This window comes from Xenopus laevis, chromosome 1S (assembly GCF_017654675.1).
Source record: "Xenopus laevis strain J_2021 chromosome 1S, Xenopus_laevis_v10.1, whole genome shotgun sequence".
Lineage (NCBI taxonomy): Eukaryota > Metazoa > Chordata > Amphibia > Anura > Pipidae > Xenopus > Xenopus laevis.
This window is the reverse complement of record NC_054372.1, coordinates 26,061,624-26,080,762: the sequence shown is the minus strand read 5'-3', so window position 1 is coordinate 26,080,762 and position 19,139 is coordinate 26,061,624. Positions and strand designations below refer to the sequence as shown.

At 42.2% G+C, this 19,139-nt stretch overlaps 1 protein-coding gene across 7 annotated transcripts in view; it reads right to left on the bottom strand.

Moving 5' to 3' along the window:
- Nucleotides 1-850: 850 nt before the first annotated feature.
- The window catches only part of limch1.S (LIM and calponin homology domains 1 S homeolog), a 173,504-nt gene continuing 155,215 nt past the window's right edge, over nt 851-19,139 (bottom strand). For 5 of the 7 annotated variants that reach the window (XM_041579445.1, XM_018243116.2, XM_041579444.1 and 2 more), the window contains 6 exons: nt 18,342-18,418; nt 17,412-17,529; nt 7,327-7,395; nt 5,134-5,242; nt 2,945-3,047; nt 851-1,432 (listed from right to left, as the gene is read on the bottom strand). In XM_041579445.1, coding sequence (XP_041435379.1) covers nt 1,407-1,432; nt 2,945-3,047; nt 5,134-5,242; nt 7,327-7,395; nt 17,412-17,529; nt 18,342-18,418 — 502 coding nt within the window. In that variant the 3' untranslated portion in view covers nt 851-1,406. Of the gene's footprint in view, nt 1,433-2,944; nt 3,048-5,133; nt 5,243-7,326; nt 7,396-17,411; nt 17,530-18,341; nt 18,419-19,139 lie in introns of those variants that run through there. The other 2 variants (XM_041579446.1, XM_041579447.1) reach the window with 2 other exon arrangements.

Sequence of the window (19,139 nt, the reverse complement as noted above, 5' to 3'; positions counted from 1 at the left end):
CCACTGTGAGTGCCCCAAGTCTTGCAGTTTCATTTGTGGGTTCTATGATCTGCCTGGGTCATTTCAAACATTGGGTTCTATTCCCTAAAGCAAAAATAAGAAACCACAAAGAGAGGTTGTAAGGCTCTGTATCTACCTAATAAAGTGGTCAAGTCCTCTGCCTACACCATAATCGTAATTGCAACTGAGCATGGCGCTGTGGTTTTTTTTATACGTCAGAACGAACATGGCTGGTGTGCTTTTCTGAATACACGCAATAAATATCACAAGGGGCTTCTCAAGAAGCACACACCTTATGTTGATTTATGGCATGGCTACTTGCTATTCCATTTTTCAGTCCCCACATCACTTATAGTGCACATACATTAGTTACACAAAATAACTACAAGTAAAGTGTGAACATAACCTGATTAAAGCCCATTTCACTTTAACAACCATTCGCATGGGCACACTGAAGATCAGTCAAAACCATCTTCTACTGGATCTGGTAGCACAAATGTAGAACCCCCATTCAAACAAACACCTGTAGAGCAATAAAAGCGGAACTAGATCATCGTTTGGCCTCGGAAGGTGCCCGCACTATTGTCTCAATGCTTCAATGTAGATAAACAAGAAGTCAGTGCCAAAGCAATGGTTGCAGGTGGCCTCTTGTGCTACAGCGCCAGACAGACTCACCATATATCCATCATTGTACCAGAAAGTACATAATCCCATCAACTTCATTATTAAATTCTACATCTTCTGGACAAAAACAAAATATGTTTTTAACTATAATAGTCGAAGACTGTCATTTTACAGATTAATACTTGTTCTGGGTCTACAAAGCATCAAAATATAGAGGGAAATGTTATTTTGTAGCCCTAATTTGACGAGTTTTATTATCTGAATGAAGAGTAAATCTACAATAACACACAGAGTTTTTTCCCCATAATATGGCCAAAGCAATGACACAGTGGTGCCGTAAATTCACATGGCTTTTTTTTTTTTTTGTCTTATTTGCACAGCCCGATACATTTCTTACAACTTTATTTTTTCTTTATGTTAAACCAAAGAGGCACATGAGAGCATGTAGTTTACAGGTCAGTAAGCACAGTGTCCAACATCTATCTTGTAACTCAAGTCTCTTCATTATATGGGCATGAAACAGCTGAAGCCAGGGGGGTCCGGTCTCTTGGCAAATATAAAACAGGCTCTATCAGTATTGCTATGCAAATAAAATCCTGCCATTGAAATGTAAAGCCAAAAGTGTCATTTGCCGGCAAGCATCACACACAGTTTTTGTCAGAAGAGGAGATGAGTGGTACAAGTGCTGCAGGGATCTGCTTTTACACGTGATTGTCTGCAATCAGCCCGCCCAGTATTGTGGAGTCATCTTCTCTACGAGTTCTTCATAGCTCCAGGGGGCATCACAAAGGGGTGGGGTGGCCAGCCGCTGGATATAGGGAAGGGGAAAGAAATGTCAGTGCATTAACTGCAATGGTTACAATATAAAATGCCTCAATTAAGGCAACCAGGTGACAGTTTGGAAGTCAAAATGGAAGATATGTAAGAGAGGGTCCTAGCAGAAAAATATTCAAAAAAACAATAACAGTACGAATTATATTGATGTTCACAGTTTAGTAACTGTAGAAGTGAGCTCTTCCCACAGGTACAGTTACTGGAAGGCCCTAAAATGTGCCAAAATCACTGTGTTTTGTGCGTCCCCTTGTTATACAGGTAGGGGATCCATTATCCGGAAACCCATTATCCAGAAAGCTCCAAATTACAGGATGGCCGTCTCCCATAGATTCCATTTTATCCAAGTAATTAAAATTTCAAAAAAATATTTCATTTTTCTCTGTAGTAATAAAACAGTACCGTGTACGTGATCCAACTAAGATATAATTAATCCTTATTGGAAACAAAACCAGCCTATTGGGTTTATTTAATGTTTACATGATTTTCCAGTAGACTTAAGGGTATAAAGATCCAAATTATGGAAAATAACCGTTATCCAGAAAGCCCCCTGTCCCGAGCATTCTGGATAACAGGTCCCATACCTGTACTATTTTGTGCTGGTAAAGTTAAAGGGATACTGTCATGGGAAAAATTATTTTTTTTAAATGAATCAGTTAATAGAGCTGCTCCAGCAGAATTCTGCACTGAAATCCATTTCTCAAAAGAGCAAACAGATTTTTTTATATTCAATTTTGAAATCTGACATGGGGCTGCTAGACATATTGTCAATTTCCCAGCTGCCCCAAGTCATGTGACTTGTGCTCTGATAAACTTCAATCACTCTTTACTGCTGTACTGCAAGTTGGAGTGATATCACCCCCTCCCTTTCCCCCCCAGCAGCCAAACAAAAGAACAAGGGGAAGGTAACCAGATAACAGCTCCCTAACACAAGATAACAGCTGCCTGGTAGATCTAACAACACTCAATAGTAAAAACCCATGTCCCACTGAGACACATTCAGTTACATCGAGAAGGAAAAACAGCAGCCTGCCAGAAAGCATTTCTCTCCTAAAGTGCAGGCACAAGTCACATGAACAGGGGCAGCTGGGAAATTGACAAAATGTCTAGCCCCATGTCAGATTTCAAAATTGAATATAAAAAAATCTGTTTCCTCTTTTGAGAAATGGATTTCAGTGCAGAATTCTGCTGGAGCAGCACTATTAACTCATGCGTTTTGAAAAAAACTTGTTTTTCCATGACAGGATCCCTTTAACGTGTTTATAAGTAATGCTTCCAGACACCTGCAAAAGTGATTTTCCAAAAGGATATGGTATGGATACGACTATGGGTGAAATAAAGCTGATAATTCCTCTTTTAGGCAATAGGTACAGGTCTCATAACAACAGATATTGTTTTCTAATGGCACTGAAACTAGAAGATGGACAAAACAGAAAATGAGATATGAAGAGGAAGAAAACATTTCCTGAGAATAGCAGACTGCACTTACTTCTGGATTTTATGTAACAGTCATTGCAGTTCAGCAGGCCATTTCGAATTCTGACGTCCGTGCCGGTGATCGTATCTCCAAGTTGTCCCTTACACAGTCCACACTAACAAGAAAGAAATCAAGATTTCTTAGGCAAATATATCTAAATGCATCTGGTAACCATTGATTATTTGGGTAGGCGCTATAAGAAAATGCTACCATATTTGGTGTATGAACTCTATAGGTGTGGACCAGTGAACTTTCCCCAAGAAAACCTCTTCTTTAATGCATTAATTGCAGTGTTCCAACACTAGAGTGGTTATTTACTAAAACTTGAATTTATCTCAACATTTTATAAAACCAAGCTCAACAAAACTCCCATCCACAATTTGAACTTCTTTATCAATAACATAAGTCAAAAAAGTTGGGTTGGGAAAAGAGTTATTTGAGGGGCGAACTTCGAGGCTCGACTTTTTTCAGGTTATCGCCTGAAAACACAGAATTTTTTGGATTATCGAATGAAACACAGCACGGTACATAATATCTTCAAGCTGTAAAAGGGATTTCGCAATCTGACTTCTACATGATCGAATTTTTGAATTCAGAGTTTTTGCCTAAAAAACCTTGACCAGAAAAAAATCAAGGCAAATCCTGCAAATTCCTGCATATTTAGACACAGGGATTCTGTTAATACAGCCTTCGAATAATAACATCTCATAGCAGATATTTTTTAAAACCATAATATGAACTATATGAGCAAGATGCTATAATGAGACTCAAACCACAAGGATGAGATAAAAGTTGTTATATACTGAGCACCTCTGCACTTTCCATTAAATATTCTTTTTGTGATTTTATGATATTCTGAATTTTACACTGCTGTCATAAATGTGTAACCTGAGAAAAATGCCATATTCACTGGGGGGGGGGGGGGTATAGCTGTACCGGGACCAGCAGTTTTTGAATCGTGAAGGGGGGACCGGCGGTTTTTGAAGCGTGAAGGGGGGCTACACTTCCTGGATTTTCTGGGCCCCCCTTAAAGAAAAACTATACCCCTCAAACAATGTAGGTCTCTATAGAAAAATATTGCATATAACAGCTCATATGTAAAACCCTGCTTCATGTAAACAAACCATTTTCATAATAATATACTTTCTAGTAGTATGTGCCATTGGGTAATCATAAATAGAAAATTACCATTTTAAAAAACAAGGGCCGCCCCCTGGGATCGTATGATTCACTGTGCACACAAACAAACTATACTTCTTCACATGAGCCAATTAACAGACAGAGTTGTGTCTTTTGCTTCAACACTTCTTCCTGTTACAGTTGTAGTATTTCTGGTCAGGTGATCTCTGAGGCAGCACACAGACCATCACGAAATGGGGGTTGAAGGCAAGAGATGTAAAAGGGCAAGGACTTAAATATATATTCCAGTTTGGTAAAATTCTTTAATATGCCACTTAATTTAATATAAACTATCTGTTGATAGTATTCATTTTGGGGGTATAGTTTTCCTTTAAGTCGCAAAGAATCGAAAGCCAACGAAGGCCGTAGCCACAGAATAGACCCAAAAGCCGCCACAAAGACCCGAAGCTGACGAAAGGACCTGAAGCCGCTGAAAGGACCCAAAGCCGCTGGGAAAGTACCCAAAACCACTAGAAGGACTCAAAGCTGACAGAAGGATCCAATGCCGTCGATAAGACCCAAAGTCGCTTGAAGGACCCAAAGTCGATTGAAGGACCCAAAGTCGCCTGAAGGGGCCCAGAAAATGTTGTTGTACGGGGCCTCGTGATTTCTGATGGCAGCCCTGCATATTCATCACTGGTCTTCACCACATCTTCACCAAACCTACAGCCTCCTTGTGATTAAGAGTAGATGGTGCTATTGATGACTAAGATATAGCATGTGAAGCAAGCTCCCATCAGAGTAATGTTTTGTGCAATGTGCGAGATCAAATACAAGGGAAACTCTAGACTATATAGTTATTAAAGAGAACAACATGAAGCTTATCAACACCAAAAAAGGTTTCACATTCACCTAAGCATCTTATTAGCAGAACTATATTTAAGCAGATCCTATTTAATATTTTTCTCATAACAAAAGAAGTGTTTTGGTTATTTTCAGTTATGTTCAACTACAGTAAGCATTTAACATTCTAACACATTCTGGACAATGCATTCTACCAATTGGTTCACAAACAGGCTTACCTTGAAGCACTGGATGTGGAAATAAAGACTGAGGGTTTCAATTATCATGGCAGCTCCCTTGCCTAGAGGAAGTCCACATGTGGAGCACAGTTTTTTCCCACTAACAGACCTTAAAGAGCACAAGTCATGATTTAGATAAAGAAAAAAAAACACTAGAAAAGTTTTGCAAATCTGGGTGAAACTGTGTTTTTGTGGGGATTTTTATAGGTATTACCCAAAGATATCTATGGAGGTTTTCAGATCATGATATACATCATATACAGTCATATAACAAAGTTTGGGAACCCCTTTCAGCCTGCATAATAATTTACTCCACTTTCAACAAAAAAAGTGGTATGTCTATCATTTCCCAGGAACTGGGGTGTTTTCTGAACAAAGATTTTTAGTGAAGCAGTATTCAGTTGTATGGAATTAAATCCAATGTGAAAAACTGGCTGTGTAAAAATGTGGTTACCCTTGTAATTTTGCTAATTTGAATGTATGTAACTGCTCAATACTGATTACTGGCAACACCAAATTGGTTGGATTAGCTCGTTAAGCCTTGAACTTCATAGGCAGGTGTGTCCAATCATGAGAAAAGGCATTTAAGGTGGCCAATTGCAAGTTTTGCTTTTGTTTGACTCTCCTCTGAAGAGTGACTGCATGGGATCCTCAAAGCAACTCTCAAAAGATCTGAAAACAAAGATTGTTCATTATCATGGTTTAGGGGAAGGCTACAAAAAGCTATCTCAGAGGTTTAAACTGTCAGTTTCAACTGTAAGGAATGTAATCAGGAAACGGAAGGCCACAGGCACAGTTGCTGTAAAACACAGGTCTGGCAGGCCAAGAAAAATACAGGAGCAGCATATGTGGAGGATTGTGAGTGGTTACAGACAACCCAAAGATCACCTCCAAAGACCTGCAAGAACATCTTGCTGCAGATGGTGTATCTGTACATCGTTCTGCACAATTTGCACAAAGAACATCTGTATGGCAGGGTGATGAGAATGAGAAAAAAAGCCCTTTCTGCACTCACGCCACTTTTGTTGTATGCAAAAGCTCATTTAGACAAGCCACAGTCATTTTGGAGCAAAGTGCTTAGGACTGATGAGACAAAATGGAGTTATTTGGTCATAACAAAAAGCACTTTGCATGGTGGAAGAAGAACACCACATTCCAAGAAAAACACCTGCTACCTACTGTCAAATTTGGTGGAGGTTCCATCATGCTGTGGGGCTGTGTGGCTAGTTCAGGGACCGGGGCCCTTGTTATAGTCGAGGGTCGGATGAATTCCACCCAATATCAACAAATTCTTCAGGATAATGTTCAAGCATCAGTCACAAAGTTGAAGTTACGCAGGGGTTGGATATTTCAACAAGACAATGACCCTAAACACACTCCAAAATCTACAAAAGCATTTATGCAGAGGGAGAAGTACAATATTCTGGAATGGTCGTCACAGTCCCCCGACTTGAATATCATCTAAAATCTATGGGAGGATTTGAAGCAGGCTGTCCATGCTCAGCAGCCATCAAAATTAACTGAACTGGAGAGATTTTATATGGGAAAATGGTCAAAAATACCCCCATCCAGAATCCAGACACTCATCAAAGGCTATAGGAGGCGTCTAGAGGCTGTTACATTTGCAAAAGGAGGTTCAAATGATATCTCTGTTGGGGTGCCCACTTTTATGCACCTGTCTAATTTTGTGATGGTACATATTGCATATTTTCTGTTAATCCAATAAACTTTATGTCACTGTTGAAATACTAGTTTCCATAAGGCATGTTATATAATAAAAGGAAGTTGCTACTTTGAAAGCTCAGACAATGATAAACAAAACTCCAAAGAATTAAGAGGGGTTCCCAAACTTTTTCACATGACTGTAGTAGGGATAGGTTTACAGCAGCTGGACTTGATGGGTAATCTAAAATAGAGAAGTGGATCTACTCAGCAAGTCCAGTTGTTTCAGGCCTATCACTTCTAGATACTGAAAAACACAAAGCCGTTATTTTAAGCAGCGCCTACACACCAAATAGCATAGAACATTTCAAGTGCAGGGCATTCAAAGACCAGAGAAGTTCAGCATAGGCAGTAGCGCTAGGCTCTTTGGGGAATGCTAGGTTTGTAGACTCATGGTCGGGCTTTAAGTTGGACACAACTGCTATTAAAAATACAACAAAAAAACTGTTGTGGAATGTGGATTGTTTGTACCTGTTTGGTGATTGGCATTGTGATGTAGACAACTGTGAAGAATTCACTGTCCCTTCCTTGGAATCAGTTCTACATTTAAATAAAAGGCAATGAATGAGCTTAACAAACTATAATAAAAAGAAATATTTAAAAGCAAAAAAGTCGTGTCCAAAATCTTAATAATTTAACACAATATTACCTGTTGTGAATTTTTATGTAGTCTAAGGCTAATGACACATGGTTTGCTTTCTCCGCAGGAGTCTATATACCAGCAGAGGGAGCCAATCCGCTGCCTTCTATGAGTGTGCAGAGAGGCTGACCTGTGAGAGCACACACACATACAAGGGACTGAAGGCAGTGCATCGGCAGCTATTGGCACATAAACGCCATTGGAGAAAACAAATTAGTTGCCAAAGATGGCCAACATGGGTTTATCCCATAGGGTATCTGTTCAACCACTGGGCCAAATACCCAAGCAGTGTATAAATGACTTTACAAAGTATGGTCACTTTTTTCCACTGTTTTGGGCTAACACTCCAAATGATCAGAAGCAAGAATCAAAGAGGAGATACGGCTCATCTGCCATTGTATAATGTTGGCCAGTGCATTGGCAAATGACATTCAAAGGACTGATCAACAAACCAGTGGATATAACACAGATATTATTCACAGATATCTTTCAGGGTAGTATCCTCTTTCACAGGGTATCTGAGACTATACTGAAGTGATCCCCAATGAGTAGATAACAAGCAACATGTTGCTCACCAGGCCATTGCATGTTGCTCCCAGTGTCCCTTAAAGTAGGTGTTTATTTTTGAAATCCTGCCTTAAAGAAAAGTTTTTATTGCATTAACATCACGCAAACTGCCAAACAGAGTCTGCTCTAGGCTGCCAGTTCACATAGGGGCTACCAAATGGCCAATCATAGCCCTTATTTGGCACCCTCACTAACTTCTTTCATGCTAGTGTTGCTCAGCGCCGATTCTAATGAATAGAGATGTCGCGAACTGTTCGCCGGCGAACTTGTTCGCGCGAACATCGGGTGTTCGCGCTCGCCGGAAGTTCGCGAACGTCGCGCGACGTTCGCCATTTTGGGTTCGCCATTGTTGGCGCTTTTTTTTGCCCTCTCACCCCAGACCAGCAGGTACATGGCAGCCAATCAGGAAGCTCTCCCCTGGACCACTCCCCTTCCCTATAAAAACCGAAGCCCTGCAGCGTTTTTTCACTCTGCCTGTGTGTGCTGAAGAGATAGTGTAGGGAGAGAGCTGCTGCCTGTTAGTGATTTCAGGGACAGTTGAAAGTTTGCTGGCTAGTAATCGTTTTGATACTGCTCTGTTATTGGAGGGACAGAAGTCTGCAGGGGTTTGAGGGACATTTAAGCTTAGGTAGCTTTGCTGGCTAGTAATCTACCTTCTACTGCAGTGCTCTGTATGTAGCTGCAGTGGGCAGCTGTCCTGCTTCTGATCTCATCTGCTGACTGCTGCAATAACAGTAGTCCTTGTAAGGACTGCTTTTATTTATTTTTTTGTTGTTTTACTACTACTACTACTACTACTACTATAAGAGCCCAGTGCTATTAGTCTAGCAGTGTTGGGGAGTGGGACTGGTGTGCTAATCTGCTGCTCCTAGTAGTTCAGCAGCACCAACTTTAATTTTTTTTTTTAATATTCATTTTTTTTTTATTTTACTTTTTTTTATTTTACTACCGCTGTAGTAGTGTATAAGTTGACCTTTTAGGCATTATTTGCCCTGTAGGCATTATTTGCACACTGTTTTCTTCAACCCGCCATCGAGCTGTGTGACCTTGTTCACATTCTGTCTAAATATCCATAATATTACCGTCTCCAGAAAAAACACCGGAGTCACTTTTTTTCAAGCAGCCATAATATATTTTACGTAATCCGTATCCACCGCTGTAGTAGTGTATACGTTGGCCTTGTAGGCATTATTTGCACACTGTTTTCTTCAACCCGCCATCGAGCTGTGTGACCTTGTTCCCATTCTGTCTAAATATCCATAATATTACCGTCTCCAGAAAAAACACCGGAGTCACTTTTTTCAAGCAGCATTCATATATTTTACGTAATCCGTATCCACCGCTGTAGTAGTGTATACGTTGGCCTTGTAGGCATTATTTGCACACTGTTTTCTTCAACCCGCCATCGAGCTGTGTGACCTTGTTCCCATTCTGTCTAAATATCCATAATATTACCGTCTCCAGAAAAAACACCGGAGTCACTTTTTTCAAGCAGCATTCATATATTTTACGTAATCCGTATCCACCGCTGTAGTAGTGTATACGTTGGCCTTGTAGGCATTATTTGCACACTGTTTTCTTCAACCCGCCATCGAGCTGTGTGACCTTGTTCCCATTCTGTCTAAATATCCATAATATTACCGTCTCCAGAAAAAACACCGGAGTCACTTTTTTCAAGCAGCATTCATATATTTTACGTAATCCGTATCCACCGCTGTAGTAGTGTATACGTTGGCCTTGTAGGCATTATTTGCACAGTGTTTTCTTCAACCCGCCATCGAGCTGTGTGAGCTTGTTCACATTTTGTCTAAATATTGATAATATTATCGTCTCTAGAAAAACCACTTGAGTTACTTTTTTTCAAGCAGCATTCATATATTTTACGTAATCCGTATCCACCGCTGTAGTAGTGTATACGTTGACCTTGTAGGCATTATTTGCACACTGTTTTCTTCAACCCGCCATCGAGCTGTGTGAGCTTGTTCACATTTTGTCTAAATATTGATAATATTATCGTCTCTAGAAAAACCACTTGAGTTACTTTTTTTCAAGCAGCATTCATATATTTTACGTAATCCGTATCCACCGCTGTAGTAGTGTATACGTTGACCTTGTAGGCATTATTTGCACACTGTTTTCTTCAACCCGCCATCGAGCTGTGTGAGCTTGTTCACATTTTGTCTAAATATTGATAATATTATCGTCTCTAGAAAAACCACTTGAGTTACTTTTTTTTCAAGCAGCATTCATATATTTTACGTAATCCGTATCCACCGCTGTAGTAGTGTATACGTTGACCTTGTAGGCATTATTTGCACACTGTTTTCTTCAACCCGCCATCGAGCTGTGTGAGCTTGTTCACATTTTGTCTAAATATTGATAATATTATCGTCTCTAGAAAAACCACTTGAGTTACTTTTTTTCAAGCAGCATTCATATATTTTACGTAATCCGTATCCACCGCTGTAGTAGTGTATACGTTGACCTTGTAGGCATTATTTGCACAGTGTTTTCTTCAACCCGCCATCGAGCTGTGTGAGCTTGTTCACATTTTGTCTAAATATTGATAATATTATCGTCTCTAGAAAAACCACTTGAGTTACTTTTTTTCAAGCAGCATTCATATATTTTACGTAATCCGTATCCACCGCTGTAGTAGTGTATACGTTGACCTTGTAGGCATTATTTACACACTGTTTTCTTCAACCCGCCATCGAGCTGTGTGAGCTTGTTCACATTTTGTCTAAATATTGATAATATTATCGTCTCTAGAAAAACCACTTGAGTTACTTTTTTTCAAGCAGCATTCATATATTTTACGTAATCCGTATCCACCGCTGTAGTAGTGTATACGTTGACCTTGTAGGCATTATTTGCACACTGTTTTCTTCAACCCGCCATCGAGCTGTGTGACCTTGTTCACATTTTGTCTAAATATTGATAATATTATCGTCTCTAGAAAAACCACTTGAGTTACTTTTTTTCAAGCAGCATTCATATATTTTACGTAATCCGTATCCACCGCTGTAGTAGTGTATACGTTGACTTTGTAGGCATTATTTGCACAGTGTTTTCTTCAACCCGCCATCTAGCTGTGTGTATTATCGTTTCCAGAAAAACCAACTGAGTTTTTGTTGTTGTTGTTGTTTTTTTAAAAATAATGCCAGGCAAAGGCAGGCCGCCACGCAGAGGCCGTGCTAGGGGCCGTGCTGCTATGCAATCCTGTGGCCCTAGCAAATTTCCCAGTTTTAAAAAGCCAATGACCCTGAACTCCCAAAATGCTGAAGAGGTAGTTGACTGGCTTACACAGCACACCCCATCCTCTACCGTTTCTAACTTTACCACAACATCCTCCTCATCCTCCACTGCTATGGCCACCCCACGTAACACTTCCTCCACCACCGGTGCCCCTTCTTCACTGGGGTCAGAGGAGTTATTTTCCAATGAGTTTCTTGAACTGAGTAATGCGCAACCATTATTGCCAGAAGAAGATGAAGGAGATGAGGACCTTACACCAGATTTAATTCTGGCAGAGAACACGATAGAGATGGACATAATGAGTGATGAGGAGGAGGTCCCCGCTGCTGCTTCCTTCTGTGATGTGTCAGAAGAAATTGATGCATCTGAGGAGAATGATGATGAGGAGATTGATGTTTTGTGGGTGCCTAGTAGAAGAGAGCAAGAGGAGGGTAGTTCAGATGGAGAGACGGAGAGTCAGAGAGGCAGTAGGAGAATAAGACTTAGAAGAAGCAGGGAGGACAGCCCGCAGGGATCAGCAGGGCAACAACATGTATCGGCACCTGTGTTCAGCCGGCCAACGCACCCGCCATTGCCGCCAATACCGCCAACTCCGCCAACTTCTACTGTTACCGCCAGATCGCACACTTCCAAAAAGTCAGCAGTGTGGGATTTTTTTAATGTGTGTGCCTCTGACAAAAGCATTGTAATTTGCAATGAGTGCAGTCAGAAACTGAGCCTTGGTAAGCCCAACAGCCACATAGGTACAACTTCTATGCGAAGGCACATGAGCGGCAAGCACAAAGCACTTTGGGAGCAACACCTCAAAGGCAACAGGCAAACTAAAAGCCACACTCCTTCTGGTCCAGCATCTTACTGCTCTACCTCTGCTCTCCTTGACCCGTCTGAACCACCCTCCACTCCGCCTTCCACCTTGACCACCTGTTCCCATTCCCAGTCATCTGCCACCAGCCAAGTTTCTGTGAAGGCCATGTTTGAGCGTAAGAAGCCAATGTCTGACTGTCACCCCCTTGCCCGGCGTCTGACAGCTGGCTTGTCTGCACTCTTAGCCCGCCAGCTTTTACCATACCAGCTGGTGGACTCTGAGGCCTTCCGCAAATTTGTAGCAATTGGGACACCGCAGTGGAAGGTACCCAGCCGCAATTTTTTTTCTAAAAAGGGAATACCACACCTGTACCAACATGTGCAGAGCCAAGTTACCGCATCTCTGTCACTTAGTGTTGGGCCAAAGGTCCATATGACTACTGACGCATGGTCCTCCAAGCATGGTCAGGGCAGGTATGTCACCTACACTGCCCACTGGGTGAACTTGGTAATGGCTGGGAAGCAGGGAATGGGTAGCTCAACAACAACAGTGGAGTTGGTGTCACCGCCACGGATTGCACGCGGTTCTGCCACCACCTCTACTCCTCCATCGCTCTCTACCTCGTCTTCTTCTTCTTCTTACTCTGCTGCTGGGTCCTCCTTCTCCTCCTCCACACCTGTGCACCCCCAGCTCCCCCTAGGCTATTCGACGTGCCAGGTACGCCGTTGTCACGCTGTCTTGGGGATGACGTGCCTGGAAAGCAAAAACCATACCGGATCTGTACTCCTGTCATCTCTGCAGTCACAGGCCGATCGGTGGCTGACCCCACACCAACTGCAGATCGGAAAAGTGGTGTGTGACAATGGAAGCAATCTGTTGGCAGCGTTGAGACTAGGCAATTTAACACATGTGCCCTGCATGGCACATGTGTTAAATTTAATAGTCCAACGTTTTGTCTCCAAGTACCCAGGATTCCAGGACGTTCTCACCCAGTCCAGAAAGGTGTCGGCCCATTTCAGACGTTCCTACACAGCCATGGCACGCCTTGCTGACATTCAGCAGCGCTACAACATGCCAGTCAGGCGTTTGATTTCTGACAGCCAGACTCGCTGGAATTCAACGCTCCTTATGTTGGAACGTCTGCTGCAACAACAAAGGGCCGTCAACGAGTACCTTTTTGAACTGGGTGGTAGGACTGGATCTGCACAGCTGGGGATTTTTTTCCCCCGTTACTGGGTGCTTATGCGCGATGCCTGCAGGCTCATGCGACCTTTTGAAGAGGTGACAAATATGGTCAGTCGCACCGAAGGCACCATCAGCGACCTAATACCCTTCGCTTTCTTCCTGGAGCGTGCCGTGCGACGAGTGACAGATGAGGCTGTAGACCAGCGTGACGAGGAGCTGGAAGCGCACGATTTCTGGTCGGAATCACCAGAACGAACCCAGGCACCTGCTGCAACGCAGGGAGAGGTGCCAGAAGTGGAGTCAGAGGAGGAAGGTGGCTTTGTGGAGGAGGAGGAGGAGGACCAACAGGAGCAGGCTTCCCAGGGGGCTAGTGGTGACCTTTTGGGGACCCCTGGTCTTGTACGTGGCTGGGGGGAGGAGACCGTGGATGATGCAGTCCTTGATAATGAGGAAGCGGAGATGGATAGCTCTGCATCCAACCTTGTGAGAATGGGGTCTTTCATGCTGTCATGCCTGTTGAAGGACCCCCGTATCAAGAGGCTTAAGGAGAAGGACCTGTACTGGGTCGCAACGCTACTAGACCCTCGGTACAAGCATAAAGTGTCAGAAATGTTACCAACATACCACAAGTCCGAAAAGATGCGGCATTTACAAACCAGCCTGCAAAACATGTTGTACAATGCTTTTAAGGGTGATGTCACTTCAGGAACTCATCAACATTCCAGGGGCAGAGGTGCCAGTAATCCTGCCACGAGCACACCTGCAAGGACAAAGCCCTTTGGCCAGTCTGTAACGTCAGACATGCAAATGTTTTTTCTGTCCAAGGCAGCGCCACAACCCTTCTGGATCCACCCTCAAAGAACGCCTCGACCGGCAGGTAGCGGACTACCTGGCATTAACTGCAGATATCGACACTCTGAGGAGCGATGAACCCCTGGACTACTGGGTGCGCAGGCTTGATCTGTGGCCAGAGCTGTCACAATTTGCCATGAACCTCTTGTCTTGCCCAGCCTCAAGTGTGCTCTCAGAAAGGACCTTCAGTGCAGCAGGAGGGATTGTAACTGAGAAGAGAACTCGCCTAGGTCACAAAAGTGTCGATTACCTGACCTTTATTAAAATGAATGAGGGGTGGATCTCGGAGGGTTACTGCACGCCGGAAGACTTGTTCTGACTTCTATGCAGCTGTCCTTCTCTTCAAGCCTCATGACTCCACACACAGCTGTCCTTTAGCGTCCTCCTCCTCCCTCCGCCACCGTTACAAACTAGGGTGCAAACCCTACTGGTTTAATTTTTTCTGGCCTCTGTGCTTCAGTGGCTGCAACCAAAAAAACTGGGCAAACAATGTCTACAAGGTCAACGTATGGCAAAAAATGACTATTTTCAGCATTTATATGGCATATTTTTTCTGGCAACTGTGCTTCAGTGGCTGCGTCCAAAAAAATGCATATTTTCTGCATTTATATGGCATAATTTTTCTGGCAACTGTGCTTCAGTGGCTGCGACCAAAAAAATGCATATTTTCTGCATTTATATGGCATAATTTTTCTGGCCTCTGTGCTTCAGTGGCTGCAACCAAAAAAATTTATATTTTCAGCATTTATATGGCATAATTTTTCTGGCCTCTGTGCTTCAGTGGCTGCAACCAAAAAAATTTATATTTTCAGCATTTATATGGCATAATTTTTCTGGCAACTGTGCTTCAGTGGCTGCGACCAAAAAAATTACTATTTTCAGCATTTATATGGCATATTTTTTCTGGCCTCTGTGCTTCAGTGGCTGCGGCCAAAAAAACTGGGCAAACAATGCCTACAAGGTCAACGACGTTGACCTTGTAGGCATTGTTTGCCCAGTTTTTTTGGCCGCAGCCACTGAAGCACAGAGGCCAGAAAAAATATGCCATATAAATGCTGAAAATAGTAATTTTTTGCCATACGTTGACTCAACGTATATGGCAAAAAATGACTATTTTCAGCATTTATATGGCATATTTTTTCTGGCAACTGTGCTTCAGTGGCTGCGACCAAAAAAATGCATATTTTCTGCATTTATATGGCATAATTTTTCTGGCCTCTGTGCTTCAGTGGCTGCAACCAAAAAAATTTATATTTTCAGCATTTATATGGCATAATTTTTCTGGCAACTGTGCTTCAGTGGCTGCGACCAAAAAAATGCATATTTTCTGCATTTATATGGCATAATTTTTCTGGCCTCTGTGCTTCAGTGGCTGCAACCAAAAAAATTTATATTTTCAGCATTTATATGGCATAATTTTTCTGGCAACTGTGCTTCAGTGGCTGCGTCCAAAAAAACTGGGCAAACAATGTCTACAAGGTCAACGTATGGCGAAAAATTACTATTTTCAGCATTTATATGGCATATTTTTTCTGGCAACTGTGCTTCAGTGGCTGCGTCCAAAAAAACTGGGCAAACAATGCCTACAAGGTCAACGTATGGCAGTTGTTTAAAGAGAACAGTAGATTACTAGCCAGCAAAGCTACCTAAGCTAAAATGTCCCTCAAATCCCTGCAGACTTCTGTCCCTCCAATACAGAGCAGTATCAAGCAGATTACTAGCCAGCAAGCTTACTATCATCTGTCCCTGAAATCACTAACAGCTCTCCCCCTACACTATCTCTTCCAAGCACACACAGGCAGATTTTTCAGATACATTTTTGCCCTTGATCCCCCTCTGGCATGCCACTGTCCAGGTCGTTGCACCCTTTAAACAACTTTAAAATCATTTTTCTGGCCAGAAATGTCTTTTCTAGATGTTAAAGTTCGCCTTCCCATTGAAGTCTATGGGGTTCGCGAACCGTTCGCGAACCGCTCGCATTTTTGCGCAAGTTCGCGAATATGTTCGCGAACTTTTTTTCCGACGTTCGCTACATCCCTACTAATGAAGACGCCGCCTGAGGCGGCTCCTTAAATGCCGCCCCTCCCCTCGCAGAAACACTAGTGCGGAGAGCGCAACTGCGCTCTCTCGCACTAGTAAAGCCGAATTTCCGGTTTCAAAACCGGAAATTCGGCTCTTTAAAGTGACAGGAGCGGCTTTTTGCCGCCCCTGGAAACTTATCTGGCGCTGCCGCCTGAGGCGAGCGCCTCAGCTCGCCTCATTGGCGGAGCACACCTGGTGTTGCTCCCCAACTCTTTTTACATTTGAATGTGGCTCATGGGCAAATAAGGTTGGGGATCCTGGATGTGACACTACAACACCAATGAGACTGTGAGCCTGTAAATGGAACAAAGCTCCACTAAACAAAGGAAAATCATTTATTCTTAAAATGGTTTCTTAGGCTTAATCAGCATCAGGGAACAAAGACTGGGATGGGTTGTAGCCCTTCTAAACAGCACTGAGCTAAAACATCCCACTGAATAGAATGAGGATTGACAAACTGACACAAATATCTTCTTTGAAACATACTGTATCACTTTAAAAAAAAAAGTTTACTATTCTATAATAAATGCCAAATGTGGGCAATGCAGCAGTAAAGTAAGGAACATTTTGATTAATAGGGAAAATATGGTCAACTTGTGAATTTGCTTTTTTTGCAAACATCCATCAATCGACTATTGTCTATTGTTCCACAGGAAGGGGCTTTCAAACATTTTATAGTTGCAATTAATCGTCTGAATAAATAGCCTTATGATCTGTTTGGGTACAGGCACTTTAATAATGTACCCTTAATATATTATACTTCTTTATTTGTTGCCAACATATTCTGCAGCTCTTTACAAAGATTATACATTGTTCACATTAGTTCCTTCCCCAGTGGAGCTTACAATCTAAAGGCCCCTATCACATTCACACAAAGTACAATTCATTTTATCAGGAACCACTCAAGCTTTCTGTATGTTTTTGGAGCAAGGGATAAAACTGGAGAACCCAGAGTCTGCCCATTCAAGTAGGGAAGAACATACAAATTCATTGCATATAGTACTCTAGTTTGGATCAATCTATAACCCCAATGTTGCAAGGCAGCAGTGCTAGCCATTGCACCAACCTACTGCCCTCTAGAATTTCTTCCTCCCCCCAAACTAATTCAAATCCCAGACGTGAACCATAATCCGTATATTTTCCCTTCCATTTCATGCACAAACTCACCCCCTTGTGGATATTAAGGAAGACATATTCTGATGGGCAGCATTTTCATCGACGGGAGTTTTGAGTGATTCAAGATCCCCAGGCAGACCTGACTCTGATGACGTCGCTTGTTTAAATCCTAGAAGATAGTAGCCAACAAATAGCATTATGGCAAGTATTACATGGGATTAGAACATAAAGCTTCTATTATCCAGTTACCTTGATATTTATTTGTTCCGCTTATTTTCCTCTCAGGTTTTTACGATCTCTTTTTGGCAGTTTTCTAAGTACTTTTGTATTGTTATAATGTATATAAATGAGCTTTTGCAATCTTGAATTATGACTTACTGTGTATTATTAGCAAAATGCTTAGTTGCTATTTTTTTTGGTTTACTTTTGAATTAATTTGTGAAGTCTTTTACTTTAGTGGTTGATAGTTTATTATTTTTTCCCACATCACCTTGTTTTTTTTGTTGTTGTTTCACTTGTCTCATTTTTAGACAAATGCCCTACCCTTTCCTGCCCTTACACCTGTAAATAGAGCGTTTGCTTTCACCTGTGTTACTTTGAGAAAGGCTAGGGTAGTAGCCGAAACGCCAGACTCCTGCTATTACAGCATTTTTATACACACACACATATATATATATAATATTTGTGTGGGAATGACTGGTAAACTATTATTGACTCATTTATGGATGAACTGGGATTGAAGATGAATTGCTTCAACTACCTCCCACACCTGGTACCACAGGTAAATAAAGACCAGAGAAAACAAAAAGCTGCAATGTGGGACAGGAGGCATATACAAATAAAATAGAAGAAAGAAATTCATAGCTCATATTACTTCAAGGACTGATTATTCAAGAGGTGTGAATGAAACAAAAATGCAATGTTTCCTGAAAACCTGGACTGGCTATTGCCCTATTTTAACAAGGGCAGATTGTTCCTTACCTGCCTGCAAGGTTAACCTGGTGGGTGTGTTACATTCATTAGACTGCACATGGTTGCATGGTTCCGCATCCCGCTTCCTGAAGGGAAAATACAAATGCAATAATCAGTGATAAAAAATCTCATCTTTGTCATTCACACAACAGTTTTAGGTCAAATACTTATAGTCAGTAACATAGTTACATACATTTTGAGTTAAAATAATACACCTCCATAAGGGCAGAGACACACGCTGCGATTCGGGGAGATTAGTCGCCTGGCGACAAATCTCCTCTTCTTCGGGGCGTCTAATCTCCCCGAACTGCCTTCCCGTCGGCTAGAATGTAAATCGCCGGCAGGATAGCACTCAGAATGCTTCATTTTCTGAAGTTGCCTCACGAGGAAAGTTAGGGCGACCTTGGAAAACAAAGCGATCCGAGTGCCATCCCACAGGCAATTTAGATTCTAGCCGGCAGGGAGGCAGTTCGGGGAGATTTGTCCCCGGGCGACTAATCTCCCCAAATCACAGCTTGTGTCTCTGCCCTTAAGTGCAACCTTTATTTTACCTAAATTCTAGCTGCCCAGTATTGAAGGGAAATGTTATAGCTATGGCTCATGAAGCCAGGAGCTAGGCTAGTGGATATCCTTGGAGATATTTGCTGATAGGCAGTGGTGTAACTAGATGTTACTGGGCCCCACAGCAAATTAATTTTAGGGTCCCCAACATAACCAGAGGTTGCCCTTTCTTACCAATAAATGTTGATATTACCCATTATTTTGGCCTCATGGGGCCCCCTATACCTCCTGGCCCCCCTGAAGCTG